Source organism: Alnus glutinosa, chromosome 9 (assembly GCF_958979055.1).
Source record: "Alnus glutinosa chromosome 9, dhAlnGlut1.1, whole genome shotgun sequence".
Taxonomy (NCBI): Eukaryota; Viridiplantae; Streptophyta; class Magnoliopsida; order Fagales; family Betulaceae; genus Alnus; species Alnus glutinosa.
This window is the reverse complement of record NC_084894.1, coordinates 3386610-3407919: the sequence shown is the minus strand read 5'-3', so window position 1 is coordinate 3407919 and position 21310 is coordinate 3386610. Positions and strand designations below refer to the sequence as shown.

General features: G+C 35.0%; 2 protein-coding genes across 3 annotated transcripts; both read right to left on the bottom strand.

Moving 5' to 3' along the window:
- Positions 1-598: 598 nt before the first annotated feature.
- On the bottom strand, positions 599-4988 carry LOC133878586 (uncharacterized). Of its 2 annotated transcripts, none has more exons than XM_062317155.1 (2): positions 4816-4988; positions 599-1565 (listed from the first exon to the last, which is right to left on the bottom strand). In XM_062317155.1, the coding sequence occupies exons 1-2, from the start codon at positions 4827-4829 to the stop codon at positions 800-802; spliced, it is 780 nt and encodes a 259-aa protein (XP_062173139.1). In that variant the 5' UTR covers positions 4830-4988; the 3' UTR covers positions 599-799. The 2 variants fall into 2 exon arrangements, with proteins under 2 accessions (XP_062173139.1, XP_062173140.1); XM_062317156.1 differs by having other exon boundaries at positions 599-1562.
- A 3450-nt stretch (positions 4989-8438) lies between these two features.
- Positions 8439-13452, bottom strand: LOC133878069 (zinc finger CCCH domain-containing protein 56). The gene is made up of 2 exons (XM_062316559.1): positions 13138-13452; positions 8439-11266 (listed from the first exon to the last, which is right to left on the bottom strand). Exon 2 carries the CDS (start codon positions 11144-11146, stop codon positions 9428-9430), a length of 1719 nt encoding a protein of 572 aa, XP_062172543.1. The 5' UTR covers positions 11147-11266; positions 13138-13452; the 3' UTR covers positions 8439-9427.
- Between the last annotated feature and the right edge of the window lie 7858 nt (positions 13453-21310).

Below are 21310 nucleotides of genomic sequence, written 5' to 3'. Positions count from 1 at the left end.
GTGGAGAGGTCCACTTTTCTAGAGCAACCCGAGATGTGGGACCTACTTACTCTGGGCAGATGAGCACTGCACTTGCCCTCTTTGCGAGGAAAATTCGGACAATCAATTGCAAGGAATCCCAATCCAGTGTTTCACAATTTTTAAATTGAATTATGGTAGTCAGGAGAAAAGATCCTGAGTCTTGCCAGGTTCAGCACAAAGCATATAGGTGTTCTCTGCCAAAACTAGCATAACAATTTCATGGCATAAAACAGAATATTACCTTGTGCAACAACCAGCTCCCTGAAACTTATTGTAAATGTTGACATGAGGCACCAATATAGTTTAATGCCAAGGTTAGTAAACCTTTTTACCTAAGTAAACATCATAAGAACCTGAACAAAACAAGCGAAGGCAGAGAACCCATCTTATGCCTAAACCAACTGGTAGAGATATATGCAAAGAACTCAGAAACTCCACAACAATTTGACTAGAAGCTAGGTTCCCCTCCATAAAGATGATGGCATTACATCCAGGGCCATTTTATCTTGTGCATTTTCAAGCAATCCGCCCCTTTGTGAAGCCATGGTCAAATACTAGTTAACAAGCAAAAATGAAGTAGATATACAATCTAAGTATGCATAGCTTCTAATATTTAGTTCCAAACATAAATTGAAAGAAAATGTTCTCAAACAACAATGTGAAGGTACCTTCTGACTTCAAAAAGCGAAACTACTAAAGCAAAATTCGTAGACGATAAGACAAAGTTAATATCATAAAGGTACAAAATAACAGATTAAAGAAAAGGTCCAATAAGAAGTCACCTCCCTCTAGAAACTGCTTCATCCAACTCCCCCTGAGAGGACGGAAACAACTCTATATATCGACTCCCAAGGGTCATCCTATCTTTAACCATGGCTGCTTTTGAATCTTCTGCGCTTGGAAACTCCACAAATGCTTCTCCAGTAGGCCTTCCCTCAGAGTTCATTGTAAGATGAATTGCATCTTCTGAAAAAACAAAATCTTTAAAGAACTCCATTATATCATCCTTGCCAGCAGAAAATGGCAATCCCCTCAACCGCAACACCCCTGTGTGCTCAGCTGACTCCTTTCCCTCATCATAAGATTTAGCCCTTTGGACCCTTCGGTGCGGTGAACCACCATGAGTATCTGAAACTTCCTTTGCTATTGCCTTGTAGTATTCCTGCCTCTTACTTCTGAAAACCTCAACATATCTCCTGCCCAAGTTCTGCCTATTCCTTTGAAGGGCAAAATCAACCTGAAGAGGATACCCCAAAACACAAAAAGCTTCCCCAGAGAACTTGCCACCATTATGGACAAAAAGAATATCAACTATGTCCAGACCATGGAAGAACTCAGCAACATCAATTTCTGTGCAATCAAAAGGAAGACCACGAAGTCGGACAACAGGGAAAGGCGGAGATTGGTTGACATAGGTATAAGGAGATGCATTGTACATAAAACTTGAACCAGGGGTACTTCCATAGAATGAAGATCCCTGATCAACTACCCGCTGACGTTTTGGACCCATTTCACGCCCGTCACCACCATCAGGAAATTTACTGCTGTTTGCAATATCCATGTAGACAACAGAAAAGACAACTTGTCAATAATCCATGCATGAAACGAATCAACACTACTTTGTTAAACAGTAGTCCAAATGGCGCTTCCACACCGTTGAAAATGGGGTGGTGGATGAGCGGCCACAGCTCCTAATTCAAGGGGGTGCCGTTAATTTACCAGGTTTTCTTGTTTTTTATTTTTTATTTTTTAAAAAAAAGAAAAATTTATTCAACTGTATCAGTAATCATTTCTATTTTTATTTGGCCAAAGAAAATTTCATCTTCAACCATTTTCTGTTCTTTCACCTAATCTTCCTCACAACCAGATGAAACCTAAATGTTTTAACTTCATCCAACCCATAACCACTGGCCTCTAAAGCTGGCAATATTGAGTTTTCTCAGTCCCCAACCAATAGCGCCCCCTGCATCTTTTAATTTGCTCAACAATTGGTCTGAGTGTTTGAGTGTATATTTGCATGCTAACCGAGTTCTTGGATTAAAATACCATCATTCTCTTCTATGCAAGTTGAGGTCTAAGCAGCCATGTGCTGGTGCACATCGTCTCAGGAGGTTGCTTTTCTAGTAATATTTTTAAACTGAACAACCTACATTTGTAGTAGCTAGGTTCGGTCCCTTACTTCTACTGTATTAATGTGCTCATCAAAGCATACGTAGCTATTTAAGTTGTCTTTGAATTTCTCCAGATATTATTGTGATACCTTTACCATGAAAAGTAATTCTAACAGCTTATTTCCGTCAACAAACAAACTAAGTTGACAGGGGAGGAGTCTAAAGAGTATCAAAGCCTGTTTGGCTGACTGAAAATGCATCCATGTATCTATGATTAGTGTGCACCAAAAAAGTAAGTTAATGTATCTCACCAGTATTCAGTAAGGAAGAAAAGTTTGTTTTTGTTTAGATGCATTTGAATGCAGATCTTTCATGGATCTGCAGGTAGACAATAGCACGGAGGAAAGAAAAGAGGGTGCAAACCAAAGATTTAGAAAAATAATACCAAGATTGAGTGCTCCTAAGGGTTACCCGACAACACCATTGTCATAAAATAGAGGAAGACTGGAGTTATACTAACCAAAACCTGCCTTATCTCAAAAAAAGAGGAATGCACCCTCATCTTAGCTACCCCATGATTGAGGTCACTCCCTTTCCAAGTTGAAAATATTTGCTAAACCAAATCTGAGGCAATCCCAAGTCTTCATAAATTTTTATATGAAATAGTCTATCCAAGACACCACAGTGCAGTGCTCCTCATATTTCCAATTTAGTTTTTTCCAGAGTGCAACAAGGTTGATGGATAACAATAGAATACTGCTGAAGCAAGGAACTACCTGCTCACAAATATTTGGGTCCCTTGTGCATTTCTTATTTAACCTGCCCCCTCCCCCCGTTGACAAAAAGAAAAAGGGGGAATATCAAATTTACTCCCTAGGTTTTCGCGCGATTTCAATTTAATCCCTGATTTCCCAATTTCGACAATTAAGTATGTAGGTTTTCCTCTAGTTTCAAATAGCTCAATCTGTCAACCTAGTGTCCAACTAATTAAAGTTGTGCTATGTTAGACCAATCAATTGATACCATGTGACTCTCGTTTGATACGCCATACACCAAGTGCACGTATTGCGTGGTACATTTAATTTAAATTACAAATATACCCTATATATATATATATTAGGAAAAAAAAAAAAAAAAAAGGTGGTCAGCCACCCCTTTGAGGGGCAACCTTCCCTCACTGAGGGGATGGTGGTCTCTCTCCTGTGAGGGGTGATCACCCTTTCTCCTCACCGAGGGGCAGTCGCCCCCCCTCACTAGTTAGGGGTGACTGACCACCTCTCTCTCTCTCTCTCTCTCAAAATTTGTTCTATAATTTTTTTTATTTAAAAGAAATGTCACATGGCACGTACAGTTGGCCCATAACATCTCAAATGAGAGCCATGTGGCAACAATTGATTGGTTTGATGGGGCACATTGTTAAATAATTAGATGGTAGATTGACGGAGGGACTTGTTTGAAGCCAAAGGAAAACCGAAGGACCTAATTGTCGAAATTGAAAACTCAGTGATTGAATTAAAATCGCAACCTAAGGACTAAATTTTATTTTTCCCCAAAAAAAGGAAGAAAGAAAGCCATTGTATAAAATAACCCTAGAAAGGACTACCACCTTAAGACTAGACATATAGTGCAACAATGTAAATAATGAAAATATGCTCTCACATCTTTGTTCTGGTGAATAAAAAATTCACTTATTGAAGTTTCAGTGATTTCAGTCACATGGACTGTAGGGTTCTATTATCCAAAAGGCTCTTAGGGGTGTTAGTATTGGCATTTGCACTAGTAAAAAATAAATGAATAAATAAAATAAAAAAGTTCTCTACCATTTTTTTTAAGTACCAGTACACATCCTTTTCTCTAGAGTCTTATTCTTTTCCAAGATTATTAAGACTTAAGAAAGCAAAAATAGTAATGCTTGTAGCATACAATCGTAGGCCAAGCTATCACCGAAGAGAATTAAGGTGGCGTGCAAGCATTGCTTCCCCCAAAAACCTAACTGGTTTTTTCAATGGGCAAATACAACCGCGCATACCTGTGGTATAAAACTCATGACCCCCCAATTTATGGGAGGAAGAGATGCCATTTGATTCAAAAACCACTGGCTTCCCATTGAATCTAACTAAATTCCCAATAACTGCGCACACGTTTCAATAACATAATTCCCTCACGATTCTACTTTTTTGAAGTGAATGAAAGTGAAATTCCCTTGTGAAAATACAAAAGTACTAACATTTTTAACAATCAGAAAACATTACATTTAGCACAACTTCAGCAATTAAACCTTTCATTTTCTTTTTTAATCTTGGAAACACGTGAAAACGGACATAGGAACATAAATATATATATATTTTTTTAAAAAAAAGTGTTCGCGTGAGCATCTGGGTATGCTACAAAAGTAGCTAACAGTTCATCGATGGCCCAGTTCTTCCTTGAAACAGATACCCATAAAAGATAGTTTCGAACAGACCGTCAATCAGACTTAATAAGACACATCGAAACGGAAAAAACCAAGAAATGAGCAAGAAATGAGGTTAATTAACAAACCCAACTCTCACAGCAACTTCATAAACAAAAAAAGAACCAACAATAACATACAAATCTAAATCCTAGAACAAAAAAGTAAGAAGAAAATAAGAAAAGACAATAACTTTGAAAAATAAGATCTTGAGGAAAAAAAGTCACTTACCCTCTGTAGAACATGTTGTTGGTATATGCTGTGGAAAGCAACCCAGTTGGATCTTTGCGTGTTTTCCTTATTCGCGCTTCAAACAAGCTCTTGTGTTTGAGTTTGAGAGGATGAACAAATGGGGGAATGCCTTTACCTAGAGATGGGGATTTTTTTGAACGTGTTGGGGAAGATTGAAACGATGTCGCTTTACCACTACCCTTTTCACTCTTTGTGGACTTGTGACTTGTGAGCGGTGGTGGATTTGGGTTCGGGTGAATGTGTGGGCCGTAGTGATTAGCTAGGTTTTGGACTTGCTACTGTTCAAAAATTGTATTTTAGCCTAATGTACTTCATATTTCAAATCACTTATTAACTTCTAAATTATTACTTATAAAAAAAAAATTAAAAAAGTTATAAATTATAAATTTTTAAAAAACATAAAATAAATACGGTAAGAGATAAGAAGTGTTGAATCAAATTTTTAGACGGTCGTACTGGTATTCAGGCTTCTACAAAATAAAAGAAAAGCTACAAGGGTGACACTGGTTAGAAGAAGACTGGCGAAAAACCTCTAATGCTTAAGCCAATATAGTATTTCTTAAAGAGAAACCGAAGAGATAGTTTATTATGTGCACCTAGGAAAGTGTGCCCTCTTTTTATAAGAGGTTTCATGGGGGTGGTCCCTTGGGAAGTGATATGGTAGAGTTATAGGTCCCATGGAAAGAGTTCTTCAGCCAAAAACCTTTTAGATGGTGGTTTGAGGGTTAATGTACGAGGGTAAAGGCCATTCGGATGATGGTCCGAGGGTAGAGGTCCTTCGGATGCCTACTATGTGGTAGGCTTGGAGCCCTTTGTTCATTTTTTATGTAAAGATTGATTAAATAGGCCTAAAGTGATTATTTAGTGTATCACCGAAAAGAAATTCGGTCATCCCTATATATTCTCATCCCTCATAGACTATGGCTTTGATACTAATAGGAGCATCCATCAACAAAAAGAAAAAAATGATCATCTCATCTCATGACTATTGAAAACGAATCAATTAGATGTGTTAAGACTTACAAGCAAAGGAACAGTCTTACATAAACAATTTTTATTGAGCGTATGCCTCCTAAAAAATAATGGAGGCGTACAAAGATTACTTTGGACAAAAAAGGCAACGATTTAAGGTATACTTCATATTTCACACTTACTATTATTTAGTTACAAATTACCTTTTCCTTCTTCTCATCTTTTGATAAAATAAAAAATCAAGCACCAAAATTTCCCCTCATGAGTCGTGAAATAATCTATAATTGCGAGACATTATTCATGATATTTTGGGTTGGGAAGGGGATAACAAAAATCTATTATCATAGTCATTTCTAGGGTCACGAATCAAGACAGACTTTGACATCTTAATAAATTGTGATGGAGTCATTATCTTGATTTAGAGGTATTTCTTTGATGAAACATTGGTGGATTTGACACCAACATTAAGTAGAAATTGAAGCTTTAATTAGGGTCAAATCTTGAACATAAACCAAGTACCATTTATGTAATAATATACATAGTACAATCAAGTTGGAAACTCAATGTATGTGATGCTCATAGCCGGGTTCACATATAGGCAAGCACCATCGGATCGGGATTGGGTGCAATTAGCTGTCTATATTGCATGCAATATAAGTAGCTATATAAGCAGCTAATTGCACGAATCTCAAATCCAGCACCAACATTCTTACCCCGTCCCAACCTCCTCCCTTTGATTATTGTTCTTCATCAAATGATGAATCGAAGAGCTCATTAGCATCCAATAATTTGGATTAAAATAATAACTGGTATGGTCTCCGAATTGTTTATCATTTACCAATTTTTTTTTTGTTCTTCGGCCGATCAGCTGACACGTGTATTTATTTTGGACCTGTAAAGGCCTTTGTCAAAACTACTATTTGGAACAAAATTGGCTTGGAGCTTGACATTGGAATCTTTCTTAATAAGCTTTGTCTAATGCCCATGGAGACATAAATTGCTTGGATGCCATACATAAAAAATAATTATAATAAAGCAGGCCCCAAAGATATCTATTGAAACCGAATTGGGCTGCTTTTGTTTCGACCTAAAAGATTTTTCTAAAAAGATTATGCATTTTACAATGTTTTTTTTTAAAAAAAAAAAATTAATAGTCATAAAAATAATTCTTAAAATCAAGGAAAAATATGGCTTAAGCCATTTTCTGCCCCCCCTCATTTTAGCATTAAAGTGTATTTATTCATGAAATTCATTGGACAACTATTTGTCAGAAAACATCTACAAAACCAGGTTGTTTTATATATAAATATAAGAATGGGTTAAATTCTAGTGCCCTAAAATAATTTTTCTACGCTTTTGTATGTTCTCCTTTCCTTGCGTTGATAAGGCCACCCCCTTATGCCGTATGCCCCTTCATGAGAAGGGAAGTGACCTTTGCTATAGATCATGATCCTCTTAAATTATGTCTGAATTATTGAATTCAGGTAAATAATTGTGAGAAATTATTTATGAAATCTACCTGATCAAATAAAAATTAAGCTGACAAACTACTTATCCGGCCAAATGAGTCTCATAAGTTGTATCTCATATTCACTTGTCCAAATTATCTCAAATTTTAATGAGCAACCTCATGCATGTACTGACTTACCGTAGGTATTGAGTTGATATATTCTATTGTAAGTTTCTCTTCTTTTTCCTTCCTTTTAATCGATTAGATACATCGTGATCATAAAAAAGCAAAAAGTCTCTTTAAAAAAATAGACAGACAAACAAGTGGCTTATATATAGATTATCAAAACACTAAATCTTTGTCAATAAGCATTTATATATTAATCCATCCAACAAAAGACTGACCTTCTAGTTTTTCTATGTTATATCTTATAGTGAATAAAAATTATAAATTTATAAGATTATGTAAAAATATTAATGATTTTTAGTACAAACCTGAAAAATATTAAAATAATATTTCAAAATGATGTCAAACAGCTTTAGATTCCATGCATGTATCTCCCACCATGATCATAGTGCCAGGGAAAAAAATAAATTCTATTAAACAAATGTGACAGTGCCTATCGGTCCTTAAATTTTTTCTTGTTAAAATAAAAAAAATTAAAGACTAATGTGCATTATCACATCAACCTAATAAAAAGAAGATGAGATGAAAGTGCAACATTAATATCAATGCCTAAGCAATCAGAAGACCCAATCTAAAAGATAAGCAATATGCCCCCACATTGCATCAGAAAATACGAGTTCTCCACTCCAATAAAGAACCAATTACTAGAGGAATTGGTGGGTTGGCATCATAATTCATATCTGGTACTCGATACCTTAAATCCCCCAGTACTTACAAAAGTAGGTTCCACATCACATCTCATCTCATCTTCAAGGGATTATAAATTACCTGCTAATGCGGTCTCACATCCAAAATGTCTTGTCTACCTCTCCTCTTTAAAACGATTGAAAAAGAATCCAAATAAAATGACTTTCCACCTACCCACCACCCCACTACTAGGATCCACCTCATCAAAGATTCCCATGCTTGCAGAAACAGAAACAAACAAATAAAAAGATGAGAAGAAAAGTAAATGCAGGACAATCAGAGATGAAAAAGAGAAAGAAAAAAAAAATTATTGGGGGACAACAATTTTGACAATAAGAAACGTTAATTTAATGTTAACATCATCAAAGAACCAAATGCCCTACATCCTGTCACTATCTGTTCCCAAAATAATTCATCCACAAAATGGAACACATCAGCAACACCATTTTTCTTCTTCGTTAAATAAATATGCTCTTGTCTCCCAACGACCATCTCAGAGCATTACAAAAACCCCATGCAAGAAAAAGAAATTCCCCTCAACTCCATTACAAATATAATAATTTGAGATAAAAGTAATAAAAGGGGGGAATCAACCCCAAGACTTCAGTTAATATCAAATAAACATTTAATCTATTATAAAAAACAAAAAAAAATTGACCTAGTTATGGTATGGGAAGAAATTACCTAACCTGGGCTGCGTCTTTGCAAAATAACCCAGATAAGGTTTCTCATCCCTTCCTGACCTCTGTAATGACAATAAATGGATTAACGAATAATATTTATCTGAGATTCTGTCCTTCCTTTTCCTTCATTTATTGCTGTAACCTTCTTAACTCCCACATTACCAACCAACTAAAAGAATTAATAATTCAGTTTTAACTACCTCAGGCTTAGTAAAAATGATATCATTTTCACTAAGCCACAATCTGATCAAGTTGCAACTGCTCGAGCCACGCTCCCAAAACAGCCTGATCATTGGATTCACTCTGGGGCTTAGAATCAGAACCCTCAGCTGACAGTGCCGCACTAGAGACTTAAACTGCTGTATTTTATTTTACATCGGATGGTGATTCTTTCACCAGTGACTGAACCCATGAAACATTATGTCCAATTGAACATGATTTACGAAACCCCCCTAATTCATCTCCTTGAACTGACCAATCTACTTTCCCATTTTGGGACTCCCATTTTGACTAAGAATTCATCCGCGAACCAATAACATTGTTAGATCCGAGATCATGTGGGAGGTTTGACCAAAGATCCCGAGAGCTGAAGCTGCAGAATTGTAGGTGCTGCTTAATTCTCACGATGAGCAAGTGCAGCAGCCCAAGAGCCCATTGGGGATAGAGGCTCAATGCTCCGAGGTGACATCATCCCCGGTGAGGAAACACCAAATGAAGCCTGAAAGAGAGGATGGTCGGCATTCTTGACCGAGAACATATTAGTTTTAATAGGAGATATCATGCTTTGCTGCTGCTGGATTTGATTAAGAAGAGCCGATTTGTGGGATGGGGGTAAAACAGATGAAGCCACAAGTTGATCAGAATATCGAGATGAGACCTCGGCAGAGAAAAGCTCATCTAGATTTGAGGGAGTCAGGGTTCTAGAACGGCCAGACAGATTTGCAGAGGAAGTACCGATGTGAGGCTGTGATAGACGGGACAAATCATTGAGCAGCTGTTGCTGCATTTCAAAATCATGCAACATATTAAACTGCTCAGCAGGAAGGTCTCTTGCATTGAAAGAAGATCTCAGACGACTCATTTGCAGATTGCTGTCTAGAAGATGCAAAGTGGGGATGTTCTGCTGAAGCCAAGCCATGGATGAATGAGAAATACCATTACCAGAAGGAGACATGGATGGAGAAAATGGAGAAGGTGACATGACAGACCCTGCTGAGGGGGAGCTGGGAAACATGTTCAAGGCGGCTGCCATATCCATGGCAGAGGCAGCAGAGGCTGATCGAGGAGAAGGCATTGCAGATCCAGAAGACGCATAAAGAGGTCGCAGTTCCTCATGCGTGTGGGCAAAAAAGCAGACCCGACGCATGCAGCTTGTGCCATCCTTGCAAAGTCGAGTTCTGTATTGTGCCGGATGCAGCCAACACTCGAACACCCCATGAGCATATTCACACAAATCTCCCCGTCTACAAGTCCCCTTCCGAAACTCTGGACATGGCACACAACTGTAATGGTACTTCCTCGGGTCTCTTCTCCTTGCATTCTCACCTGGATGAACAAAAGGACACTCGGTCCAATCATGAGAATAAGCTCGGGAACAAGGTCGAATCTTGAACGAGAACATCCGGAACTCATCAGCAGCATAAATGCTACTCTTGAGGTCAGGAAGAGATGGGTCAATTGGGTATTCTTTCTTCTCTGGCACAAAAGAAACATTTATGTTATTAGGCTTACAATATACAGGAGTCAATATTGAATTGGAGACATAGGACAGTGAACTATTTTCCGGGGATGATGGGAGGGACGTAGAACTGGATCTCAAGTCAACAGTTGAAACCTGCAGATCCTGCTGACAAGCAGAGGAATCATTTGTTAAAAGCTCTTTGAGCACCACCTTCAAATTGGGTAGATTAGGAGGAGCAACAATAATATCAAATGGATAATGCCCATGGGCATCAGTGGCATTAGGCTCAGCACCAGCAAGTAAAAGCAACTTAACAACATCCACAGCACCAACAGATCCACCAGAAGTGGCACAGTGAAGTGCAGTGCTCTTTTCCGGGCCACATAAGAGATTTACATCCACCTCAGAGAGAGAGAGAATTAGTTTCACAACATCAACACTGCCATATTTAGCAGCGACCATTAACGGGGTTCTATGCTCAAGAACCATTCTTTTTGAAAACCCCTGTCGACCGTACCATAGTCCACTCTCGCTGATTGCAGAACCATCACGGATAGATTGCTTAAAACCCTCTACATCATTATCGGCTGCAAGCTCAAGTAAAATGGAGTAAGAATGCTCCGATTCAACAGCTCCGGTAGGTTTATCCATAGCTTTTTAGTTAAAGATTTGCTTTCTTGGGAAGCCGATAGTGCCAGTAGGGGATTTAAATGCTCCGGGCCACCACACATGCTTTAATTAACCGGCAAAAAAATCTGAAAGACACCCAATCTACAAAGAATCAAATACTAATTTGTAAGAATAAACGCATACGAAAACAATTTAGAATCATATGCTAATATAAACCAGGATTCTCTAGCATCAATCCTCTAGGAAAAAAAATATGAAAAAGCCTCCTAACTAATGGCTAATTTTAGAATAGCCCCCTAAATTTTCAGGTGTACTAATGTGACCTATCAAACTCCCAAAGTGTGTCAAAATGGCTACTTTTGTCAAAATATTCCTATAATACTCATATTCCCTTCAAAACCAAAAAAAAAAAAAAAAAAAAAATCTAATCTAAACTATTTTTTTTATTTAAAAAAAAAATTGATAAATTTAAAATCAATCCATGTGGTTAGCCTAAATTATAAATCGCTCACTGCGGTATAAAAAATTATCCAAAGGTCTTTAAGGTATACAAAAAATAACAATTGAATTATTGTAGTCAAATTCCGTCAAAATAATTGAAAGGTTCTGTTAACGTCAATGTCAACGCCAATAAAATGATGACATATGTCACTTTTACTAAAAAAATATCAATATATTAAGAATATACATTTATAAAACTAAATCACTCCCTGCAAATAAATTTTCATCAAAACACTTGATAGATTCCGTTAGTGTGTTACATTAGCATCAACTAAATGACAACATGTGTCATTGTTAATAATATATATATAAAATTAAAAAATTAAAATTTTTTAATTGGGGTGGCTGCAGAGCCACCACTTTTCTTCTCTTTTTCTTTCTTTAATTAAAATTTTTTAATTTTTTAAGTTCTTAATTTCTTTAATTTTTTTAAGGGAATTTCTTGAACGTTTTTAGTTTTATATTAATAGTTTTCTAAAATTTTATTTTTTTAAAAAATAGTTTTTTTATTTTAATTTTTCAACAAAAGTAACTTTTTTGCTACACTTTAGTAGTTTAATGAGTCACATTAGTACACTTGGGCATTCTGAAGCTACTCTAAAATTGGTTGTTAATTGAGAAAGCTTTTTTATATTTTTCCCAACAAAAAAAAAGAACTAAATTAAAAGATACCCCCTTCAACGGATGAACTGTCTAGTCTACCCAAAACCAAGTAAAAAATTGTACTAAAAAAAAAGAAAAGAAAAGAAATAACCCATAAACAATGTGAAGGGACGTGAACAGAGAGACTCGCCAAAACATTGGGAAGCGATGAAAATGGACCGACTGAAAGACATGGTAATGGAAGATTAGGGGCTTAAAACGTATATATATTATATACCATACTATCTATAGACTATATATACGATAAAAAGGCGCAGACTACAAACATGGTAACGAAATATTATCCAAAATCTTGATGTGCTAACTGCTAACAAGGGAAGTTCGAGACAACCCCGGATTCGGACCCCCCAAATACCCTTATCTTCCAGATCGGACCTCGAGAAAAACCCTCATTGCGATATTCAATCTTAAATTGAAAAAGAAAAATGTTAAATACAAATGTAAAAAAGGTAAAATGTATGGGAAAATGAGCAAATGTGAAACTAAATGCTCCCCGTAAAAGGAAATGCACAAAGCATTTAAAATTTTGAAGGCCAAAAAATAAAACACTCTCCGTTTGGTCGACGAGAAAATACATGGAAGGAAAATAAAAGAAAAAAACAGTTTCGGATAACACGACTTATATCCTTTTAGTGAATTGGTTCAGTTTGTCAAACAGTGAAAACCTCAAAAATTGAAAACTTTTCAAATTTCTTTTACTTTTCCCACACTTTCTCAGCAACCAAACGACAAAAGCCCAAAAAACAACCACCACCAACTAGTTCCGACCGAAAAGCACAAACAACCAACAAGTCACGGACTATTAGAATGCATAGCAAGCTAATGGAAAAATCGAAAAGAAAACTCACAGATTTGACGATTATGAGTCGGCAATGGGCTACAAAGCACCATCAGAAGCAGTGTACGGAACTCTGGTACACGCACATTCGCTCATGGCTCATCGATCCGCAAAGAAGAAACAGAGAGCAGAGGCAGAGGCTGGCGCCTTCAAAAATGGGCGAGAACCACAAGAGAAAGCATGTGGGGACGAGCGAAAGAGCTCTATCGCCATGGCCGAGAGAGAGATTTGAAGTTGCGGTGAAATGAAATTCGGAGTTAAATGCGAGTGAATTTGACTTGAATTTATGGGCGACAATGCCGTAGAGAGGGAGGTGAAAGAGTGTGTTGAAATTTGGCGTGAGGTATAGGTAGAGGGGAGAGGGGAAACGGGAAACCGGCTGAGAGGGTCAGGTGGAGAGCGGAGTAGGTGAGGGGAAGTAGGAGTTTGGTGACCGTACGAAGCGGTGGGACGTGTGGGGTCTGGGCCGTGGGGTCTGAGCCTTTTCTATTGGTGGTGCGGCGGAGCGGGACCTCGGTTCAGGCCTTGGTCAAAGTGGGTTCACGGGCTAGACTCCAATCAAGTTCAAAATATATAATAAAATGGAGTAAACTCCTAATCCATTGGAGACTTCATGGTCCATGTGCACCAATTTTATTTTATTTAAAAAAAAAAAAATCAAGTGCAGGCAGAGCCTCTTAATTAATTAAAAAAAGGGCCATCCTTGTTGGAGTTAAATAACATCTTTTTTTTTTTTTTTTTTAACATGGATAAACTATATATGTTGTGGCCACATTCGAGTAGTGATATAAATTTTGGGTAACTTATATTTGAAAATTGGCTTGCAATAAAATGGTATCAATGAGCTTATATATACATGATTAAGATTATACTTAATTCATGTGAGAGTCAATGATTATAATATACCACCACGCTTTCGCAACCGACGTCCACAGCGGTTTATTCTATCAACACTAACTCGATGGTAGCCATTTTTCTTTTAACGGCTCCACTTGCCTATCGGTATTTTAATCTATCTCATAGGTCACCCCCTCCTTGACTCAAACTTGTAATATGGTGTTTAGCTCTAATACCAAATGATATAAACTTTGAGTAGAACTCACATTGGAAATTGACTTGAAAATGAATGGTGTCTAATAACTTATATACAAATTATTAAAATTAGACTTAATCCATGTGGAGACACAATGATCCTAACATAGCCCCCGTCACGAAATAATTACTTTTAATTTTATATGGATAAGATCCCATTTGTTTCGATGTTTAAAGTATTTTATTGCATTTGAAAAAATTTATCAGCCCAAAATATTTTTATTGGTCAACTAAAAAAACACCATTTTAGTTTTTAGAAAATTATTTATGTTTATTAAAAAGTAAACATTTTTCGATTACAGTTCCTTTCTTCAAACCCATGTTCCCTGGTGGGAGTGTAAACGAGCTGAGCTACTCGTGAACTTACTCAAGATTGGCTCGAATAAACTCAACTCATGCTCAAATCAATTATTAAATGAGCTACTCGTTAACACAAAATCAAACTCGATTATTAAACGATGCAAACTCGTATAAACTTGATTCGACTCGATTAAAACTCGTGAACCTGCTTGTATAAGGATCGACTCATTTATTAAGGCTCGACTCGTGTACATATATAAGTTATATATTAATTTGTTAATATATAATTTATTTTTATAATATAGTATTAAGTAACAAATAAAAATGGTCAGTAAATATTAATTGGTTATACTTGTTTGATTATATAAATATGTATATCAAATAATAAAAGTGAATAATATCAATACTTAATTGTTAATTACTGAATCATATGATAGAATGACAATTCATATACTTAATCATACGATTCATATTATATTATTCATGTAATATAATAGGACTATATGATCATATAATAATATAACATTGTGGCATATGACATGTAATCACTAATCCACTATATCTAATATTATAACTTATAAGTATTATCATTCGATATTTATGAATCACTACATTACCGTCGTCACGTGATTCAAGATATAAGATCATATTAATTGTTAGATTGTAAGAATCATATAATCATACATTTATACGATAATATTTATATCACATGATCATAAATGTGGTTTAATTATTTTTTATTGTTAAAATAACTAATTTGAATTGTACGATAGGGGCCGAGCTCGAGCCGAGTACTTGAGCTTGAGATTGACCAAAATGAACGAGCTCGAGCTCGAGCTCAGTCAATAAATTTTCTTAAGTGAGCCAAGCTTGTACACGAATGTTAGGCTCGTGTCAAGCTCGAGTCTCAATGTTACATAAACGAGTCGAGCCCGAACATCCAATACCCACTCAAGATCGACTCGTTTACACCCATATTTCCCCGTGTTCCTTTCTTCAAAACCATGTTCCCTGGTGAACACTTAAACCACGACGCACCCAATACACCGCCTCCTCTTCCGTAGACTAACCTCCATTGGAGACACTCCAACTAAAACCATCATTTGCAAGTAGGGATATAAGCTGAGCTACTCGTGAGTTTGTTTGAAATCGACTCAAATAAACTCGACTCGTGCTTGAATCGATTATTAAATGAGCTACTCGTGAACACGAAATTAGGCTTGATTAATAAACGATGCAAACTTGTATAAATTCGGCTCGACTCGATTGAAGCTCGTGAACCCGCTCGTATAAGAATCGTTCGACTCGTGTGTGTGTGTGTGTGTGTGTGTGTGTATATATATTAATTTGTTCATATATAACTTATCTTTGTAATATAGAATATTAACAAACAATATACTATATGTAAGCATAAATTAAGTAATAAAAAATAATGGTCATTGGTCAGTATATATTAATTGGTTATATATAATTTATTGGTTATATGTATATAAAATACAAAAATAGAATAATATCAATACTTAATTGTTAGTCATATGATATAATGACAATCCATATATTTAATTTGTCATTATATCATTCATGTAATATAATATGATTATAAGACTATATGAGTATATAATAATATAACATTGCGGCATATTACATGTAATCACTTTATTATATATTATAAGTATTATCATTAGATATTTAATAATCATTACATCATTTATTTTTATTTTTTTGTAAGTTATATAGTTTATTTAACATACAATAAAAATATATATTGTTTATATGTTATACAATATAATATTAATTTTTAAATGAGTTCACCATTCTTTTTGTATGTTAAATAAACTATATAACTTACAACAAAATCGGTCGAGCGGAGCTTAATTTTTAACACTCGTCAGGGGCTCAAACTTGGCTCGGACTTTTGATAAATAAGTCCGAGCTCAGCTCTAGCTTGTGATAGATGAGCTCAGCTCGGGATTAGGATTGTGATAAATTAAAATGAGCTGAGTTTGTACAAGCACTACTCGCTCAAACTCGGCTCGTTTACAACCCTATTTGCAAGTACAATGGGCAGGCTAGAAATCGGCTCATCTTTGCCATTCGTCCGCTGCATGGATTACATGTGGATGCCCTGCTCGTAACCTCGGGCAAGTGGATATTATATTCATTATTAGTCTAATTGCGGGCGGAAAGTGAAATATAGGTAAGAGGGGAATCCATTATCTAGCTCTGCTTATCTATATATATAAGCAATGGCAGAACCATCTGTAGTCTTTGTAGGTTTCGAGTCACCCCAATATTTTAAAAAATCATAAAAAAAATTTAAAATTTATTCTAAATTTCAGGCATTTGTATTTGGATTGACAATTTTTGATACGACCTACAAATCCGATATGAAGTTAAAAGGTTAGAATTAAACTTAAATGAGTTCGGGTCATAAATGGATTGACATGTTAGACCTGTTTAATAAATGAGTCAAAAACAAGTCACCCTATTTGACCTATGGGTCGATTCGTATATTAAAACTTTTTTTTTTTTCCTAACACTAAAAACCTAAACAATCACGTGATTGTGAGATATCTCTCTCTCAATGTCTAAAGACTAAACTTATAAAAATCTCACAAAAGACAAAACAACTATTTCTTTGAATCAGATAAAACTTGAACAAAAAACTAAAAAGAATTAGTAGAGTCTATTATTTATATGATTATTCAAACAATATGATTTTATTTTATTTTTTGTTTATATTTTTATTTGTTAGAGTTTATTATATAACGGGTCAAATGAATCGTGTCAACCCAACATGACCTGTTAAATAAACGGGTCATCAGGGTTGTATAATGTCAACCCGTTATTTGTATGGATCGTGTTAAGATCGAATAGTCTGACCCGTTTAACTAAACGGATTGTGTGAGGATAAGAAACATTTGACTATTTGAGGGGCTTTACCTGATAAATTCACGTTCTGAAAGTCGAGATGTTACTTCTTAAATTCATTCTCTATTTCTCTTACTTCTTAAATTTCTTACATCTCTCACTCTCAGTCTCTCGCTGCTGATTTCAATTGTGTGTATGAGTCGGTTTTTTTTTTTTTTCCCCCCTCTCTCTCTCTCTCTCTCTCTTATTTCTTTATTTTTTCATTTAAAAAATATTTTAATGAAGAAAAAAAACCGATAAATAAGAAAGACTAGGATCCGTGTGAGTTTGCGATTTTAAAATGTGTGATTTGAAAAAAGTGATTTTTAAAAACGCAGTTAAGCGTTTGGCAAAATCACAGTTTAGCCTTTAAAATCGCAAATTATCCTTTAAAATTATATTTTTTTTTTGAAAAGAACCCTCTTACCTGTGATTTCTCTTACCTGTGATTTAAAAAAACAAATTTTCTATGTTTTTAAGTCATAATTTTTAAAAATGTAATTCTCAAACGATTTATATTCTACGATTTGGTTTAAAATCGCAATTATTATATACGAAATCACAATTTCAAACACACCAAAAAGTATGTGAGAGTTTGGGTATAGGATGAACCAGTGAGTCTAAGTCAATATTTTATGAAATTCTCTGTTTGTCTCATTATTTCATCTAAATAATAATGAGTTGATAGAAAATATAAGAATACAAACCATGTGGTTTTAAAACTTTGAAATCAAAAACTTTAGTGATTTTAAAATCATGATAATCATGATATTGTGACTTCAAGACATCAAATTTATTTAATTGATAATACTAGTAGGAAAAAGCAATACATTCAAATTAGAACAATGCTATATACATTACACTTTTATTCAATTTTTCTTAATTTTTATTTTTTGTTAACAAAGAATGATTAGCAATATCATATCAACAAAGCATAATAAAAGTGTTGTATATAAAATTTGTTTTAAAATTATGAAGTCGTTAAATTAATTGTGAAATGGTTGAAACAATTGAGAATATATCAAAATTGTTACTTTTTTAAAAATAAAAATAATAAAAAAAATTATTTGAAGGGATCAAAATTGTTACTTGAAGTCACTAGTTTCGTGACAATCATTTTTTTTTTCAAAAAAAAAGGGGGATATTTATATACAAGTTAAATATTTATTATATGTTTAAATGAATATAAAATCATAGAGAAACAATTTTTGACAAGTCTAACAAATTTTTTTTTTTTAAACTAACTATTAGATCTGTTTTTCTACATGTGAGTCATACATATCCAACAAAAAAGTTGTTAGAGTTGTAAAAGAGTTCTATAAAAATTGTAAACGTATTATATCTCAAAATCATATATTCCACTTAATTAATTAAATGAAATCAAAACATTGACGACTCTATTTGTTAAAATTTTATTTCATGTCTTTTATTTTATATTATCAAAATAAAAATATCAACAAATAATCTAAATAGGAAACATTTTTTATTTTATTTTATAAGTACATCAGAAACAATTACAACAAAAAATTAAAATACAAACACATGAGGGCTTGGGCAACCCAAAATATAATCTAAGAACGAAAGTACGCGGGAGCAAGGCTTCCGAAGATGCGGGTCCTTTGGTTTGAGGCACTGATGCCACAAAGCCGAGGTCACCATTAAATGTGATTTCACAAGTGTATTGAGTCACAAGGACCAAAACACCAAAATATGGGTAAACTGGGGGAGAGAGATACAATAAATAAGCCCAATAAAACAAACAAACAAACACAAAAACAGCAGAAGTTCTGTTGATGGAGGAGGAGTGGGAGTCGTCCGTGACAACGCGTGATGTCCATGCGCCGCCAAAGGGAGGCCTCTCAGCAGCCGGAGTCGCCGACGAAGCCCAGAAACACCGGAGGCGGTCGAGGTGGAAAACGAGGAGAACAAACATGGCATCCACATGCCGAAGAGAGCAGAGAGCTCTCTGGAGCGTGTGTGCCACGCGCGGGGGAGCAGAAGCCGGCGGAGGGAACGACCATCGTTGGTGGAATCCAGAGACGCCAGTGAGCCCGTTGGTGAGGTGCGTGTCTTGTAATTGTTTTTGGAGGAGTGTAGATCTAAATCCAAAAAATTGAAACGAAACTCCTAGCCAAAAATTACAAAAAACTCAGTGGAAGGTGGAGGAAATGAGCAGGAACAGCCGGTGCAAAGACCGAAGACAAGAAAAAACAAGGAAAAAGTAAGTAAGATAGGTGGGTAGATGGAGCTTATGCCTTATCTCCAAATGCTTGAAAAATGGTAGAGAAGCTAGATAGGTGGATAAATGGAGCTTATTCCTTATCTCCACGGGCCTTGAAAACGGTAAAGAAGCTAGATGGGTAAAGTAATAGGTCATGGAAAGTGAGAAGGAGGGGTGGTTGCGTGTTGGGGGGAAGGAGGAGGTATGAAAACGGAGATGGGTGTTGGGGAGGGAAGAACAGTGCTTCCCTCCCATGGCGGTGTGCACAGGAAAAATATCAGGGAAGGGGATAGAGGATAGAGAAGGATCTTTCGGAGGAATTTGATAGTACGAAGAGGCAATAGGAAACACTCTTAATAATACAAAAATCATATTTTATCTTTATGTCAAATCATAATTTTTTTTTTTTAAAATGAAAATAAAAAACATCATCCAAAACATGTTAGCAAACATAATTGCAAATATGGAGATAAGTTTGAGCAGTGATTGGGAGGGGACCCCTGACCGGCCCCCTCCCCCCACATTTTAATAAACAAATCAAGTTTATTCAAAAAGTGATTTTTTTTATTGTTTTATTTTTTCTTTTCCAACAAACTTGATTTGTTTATTAAAAAATGGGGGGAGGGGGCCGGTCAGGGGTCCCCTCCCAATCACTGCTCGATAAGTTTAACAGGGGAAAATTATTTCTATACATTATTTTAAGAATTCATGATATGCCTAAACAGGCATTCAATTATGGGTTGACGTCACAATTTCGTTGAAATGGCTATAGCATAACCAAAGTAATTATTATTGTCTAAAATAAGAGAAATGATACAATTACATCTTCTATCTCTCTCTCTATATATATATTTACATATCTAGATAATTAAGTTTTAAATTCATCATTGAATTTATAGAGCTCAACGTGGGTTCTATAAATTTAAAAGTAGATTAAAAAATGAGATGTTTAAAAGATTTAAAAATATAATTTCTCAAATTCTATAGAGTTGGATGTGGTACTACCATTAGTCTTTTATTTTTTAATAATGAATAATTCAAAGGAATGAAATTGAAGTTTAAGTACATAGAATTCCTCTCTTTATACTCCTTTAGCATAACGGGTCACTCACTAAGAAGCATTAAAATAAGAGATATGTTAGCTGCACAACTTTTATACCATAATTGCACAATAATGCTTACACGTAATTCATATTTATTTTTGCCGTCCATAAAGAAAAAAGGATTATATTTTGATTTTATAAAATTATTCTATGATTTTTTATTTTCGTAATTAGTTCTATATATCTTAACTGATTTTTTAATTAATTCTATCCATATCGGAATGCCAAACTATCTTTCTCTGTTTTTACTAATATAAAACGCAGGTATAACATATTTAAAATATCAACAAATAATATACGATTTCTCAACAAATTAAAAATATTGTTAAAAAATGGTTAGAAATTACATTTTTATTTTATAATTATATGTAATAAACTTAATTAATTGATCAATTTTCGTTAAAATAAAATAAAATTAAAAGTTAGTTAACATTGTGACCACAAAATTTTTGAATTTTTGAATTTTTGAAATTTTGAATTTTTGTGAGACATAGACATGTGATATGTAACCTTTACCCTAAAAAGTTATTAGAAACTATTTACCAAAAATAAAAAAA

Bases quoted from the DNA above. Each gene is read 5' to 3' on its own strand.
- LOC133878069 (XM_062316559.1), bottom strand. From the start codon at position 11,146: ATGGATAAACCTACCGGAGCTGTTGAATCGGAGCATTCTTACTCCATT.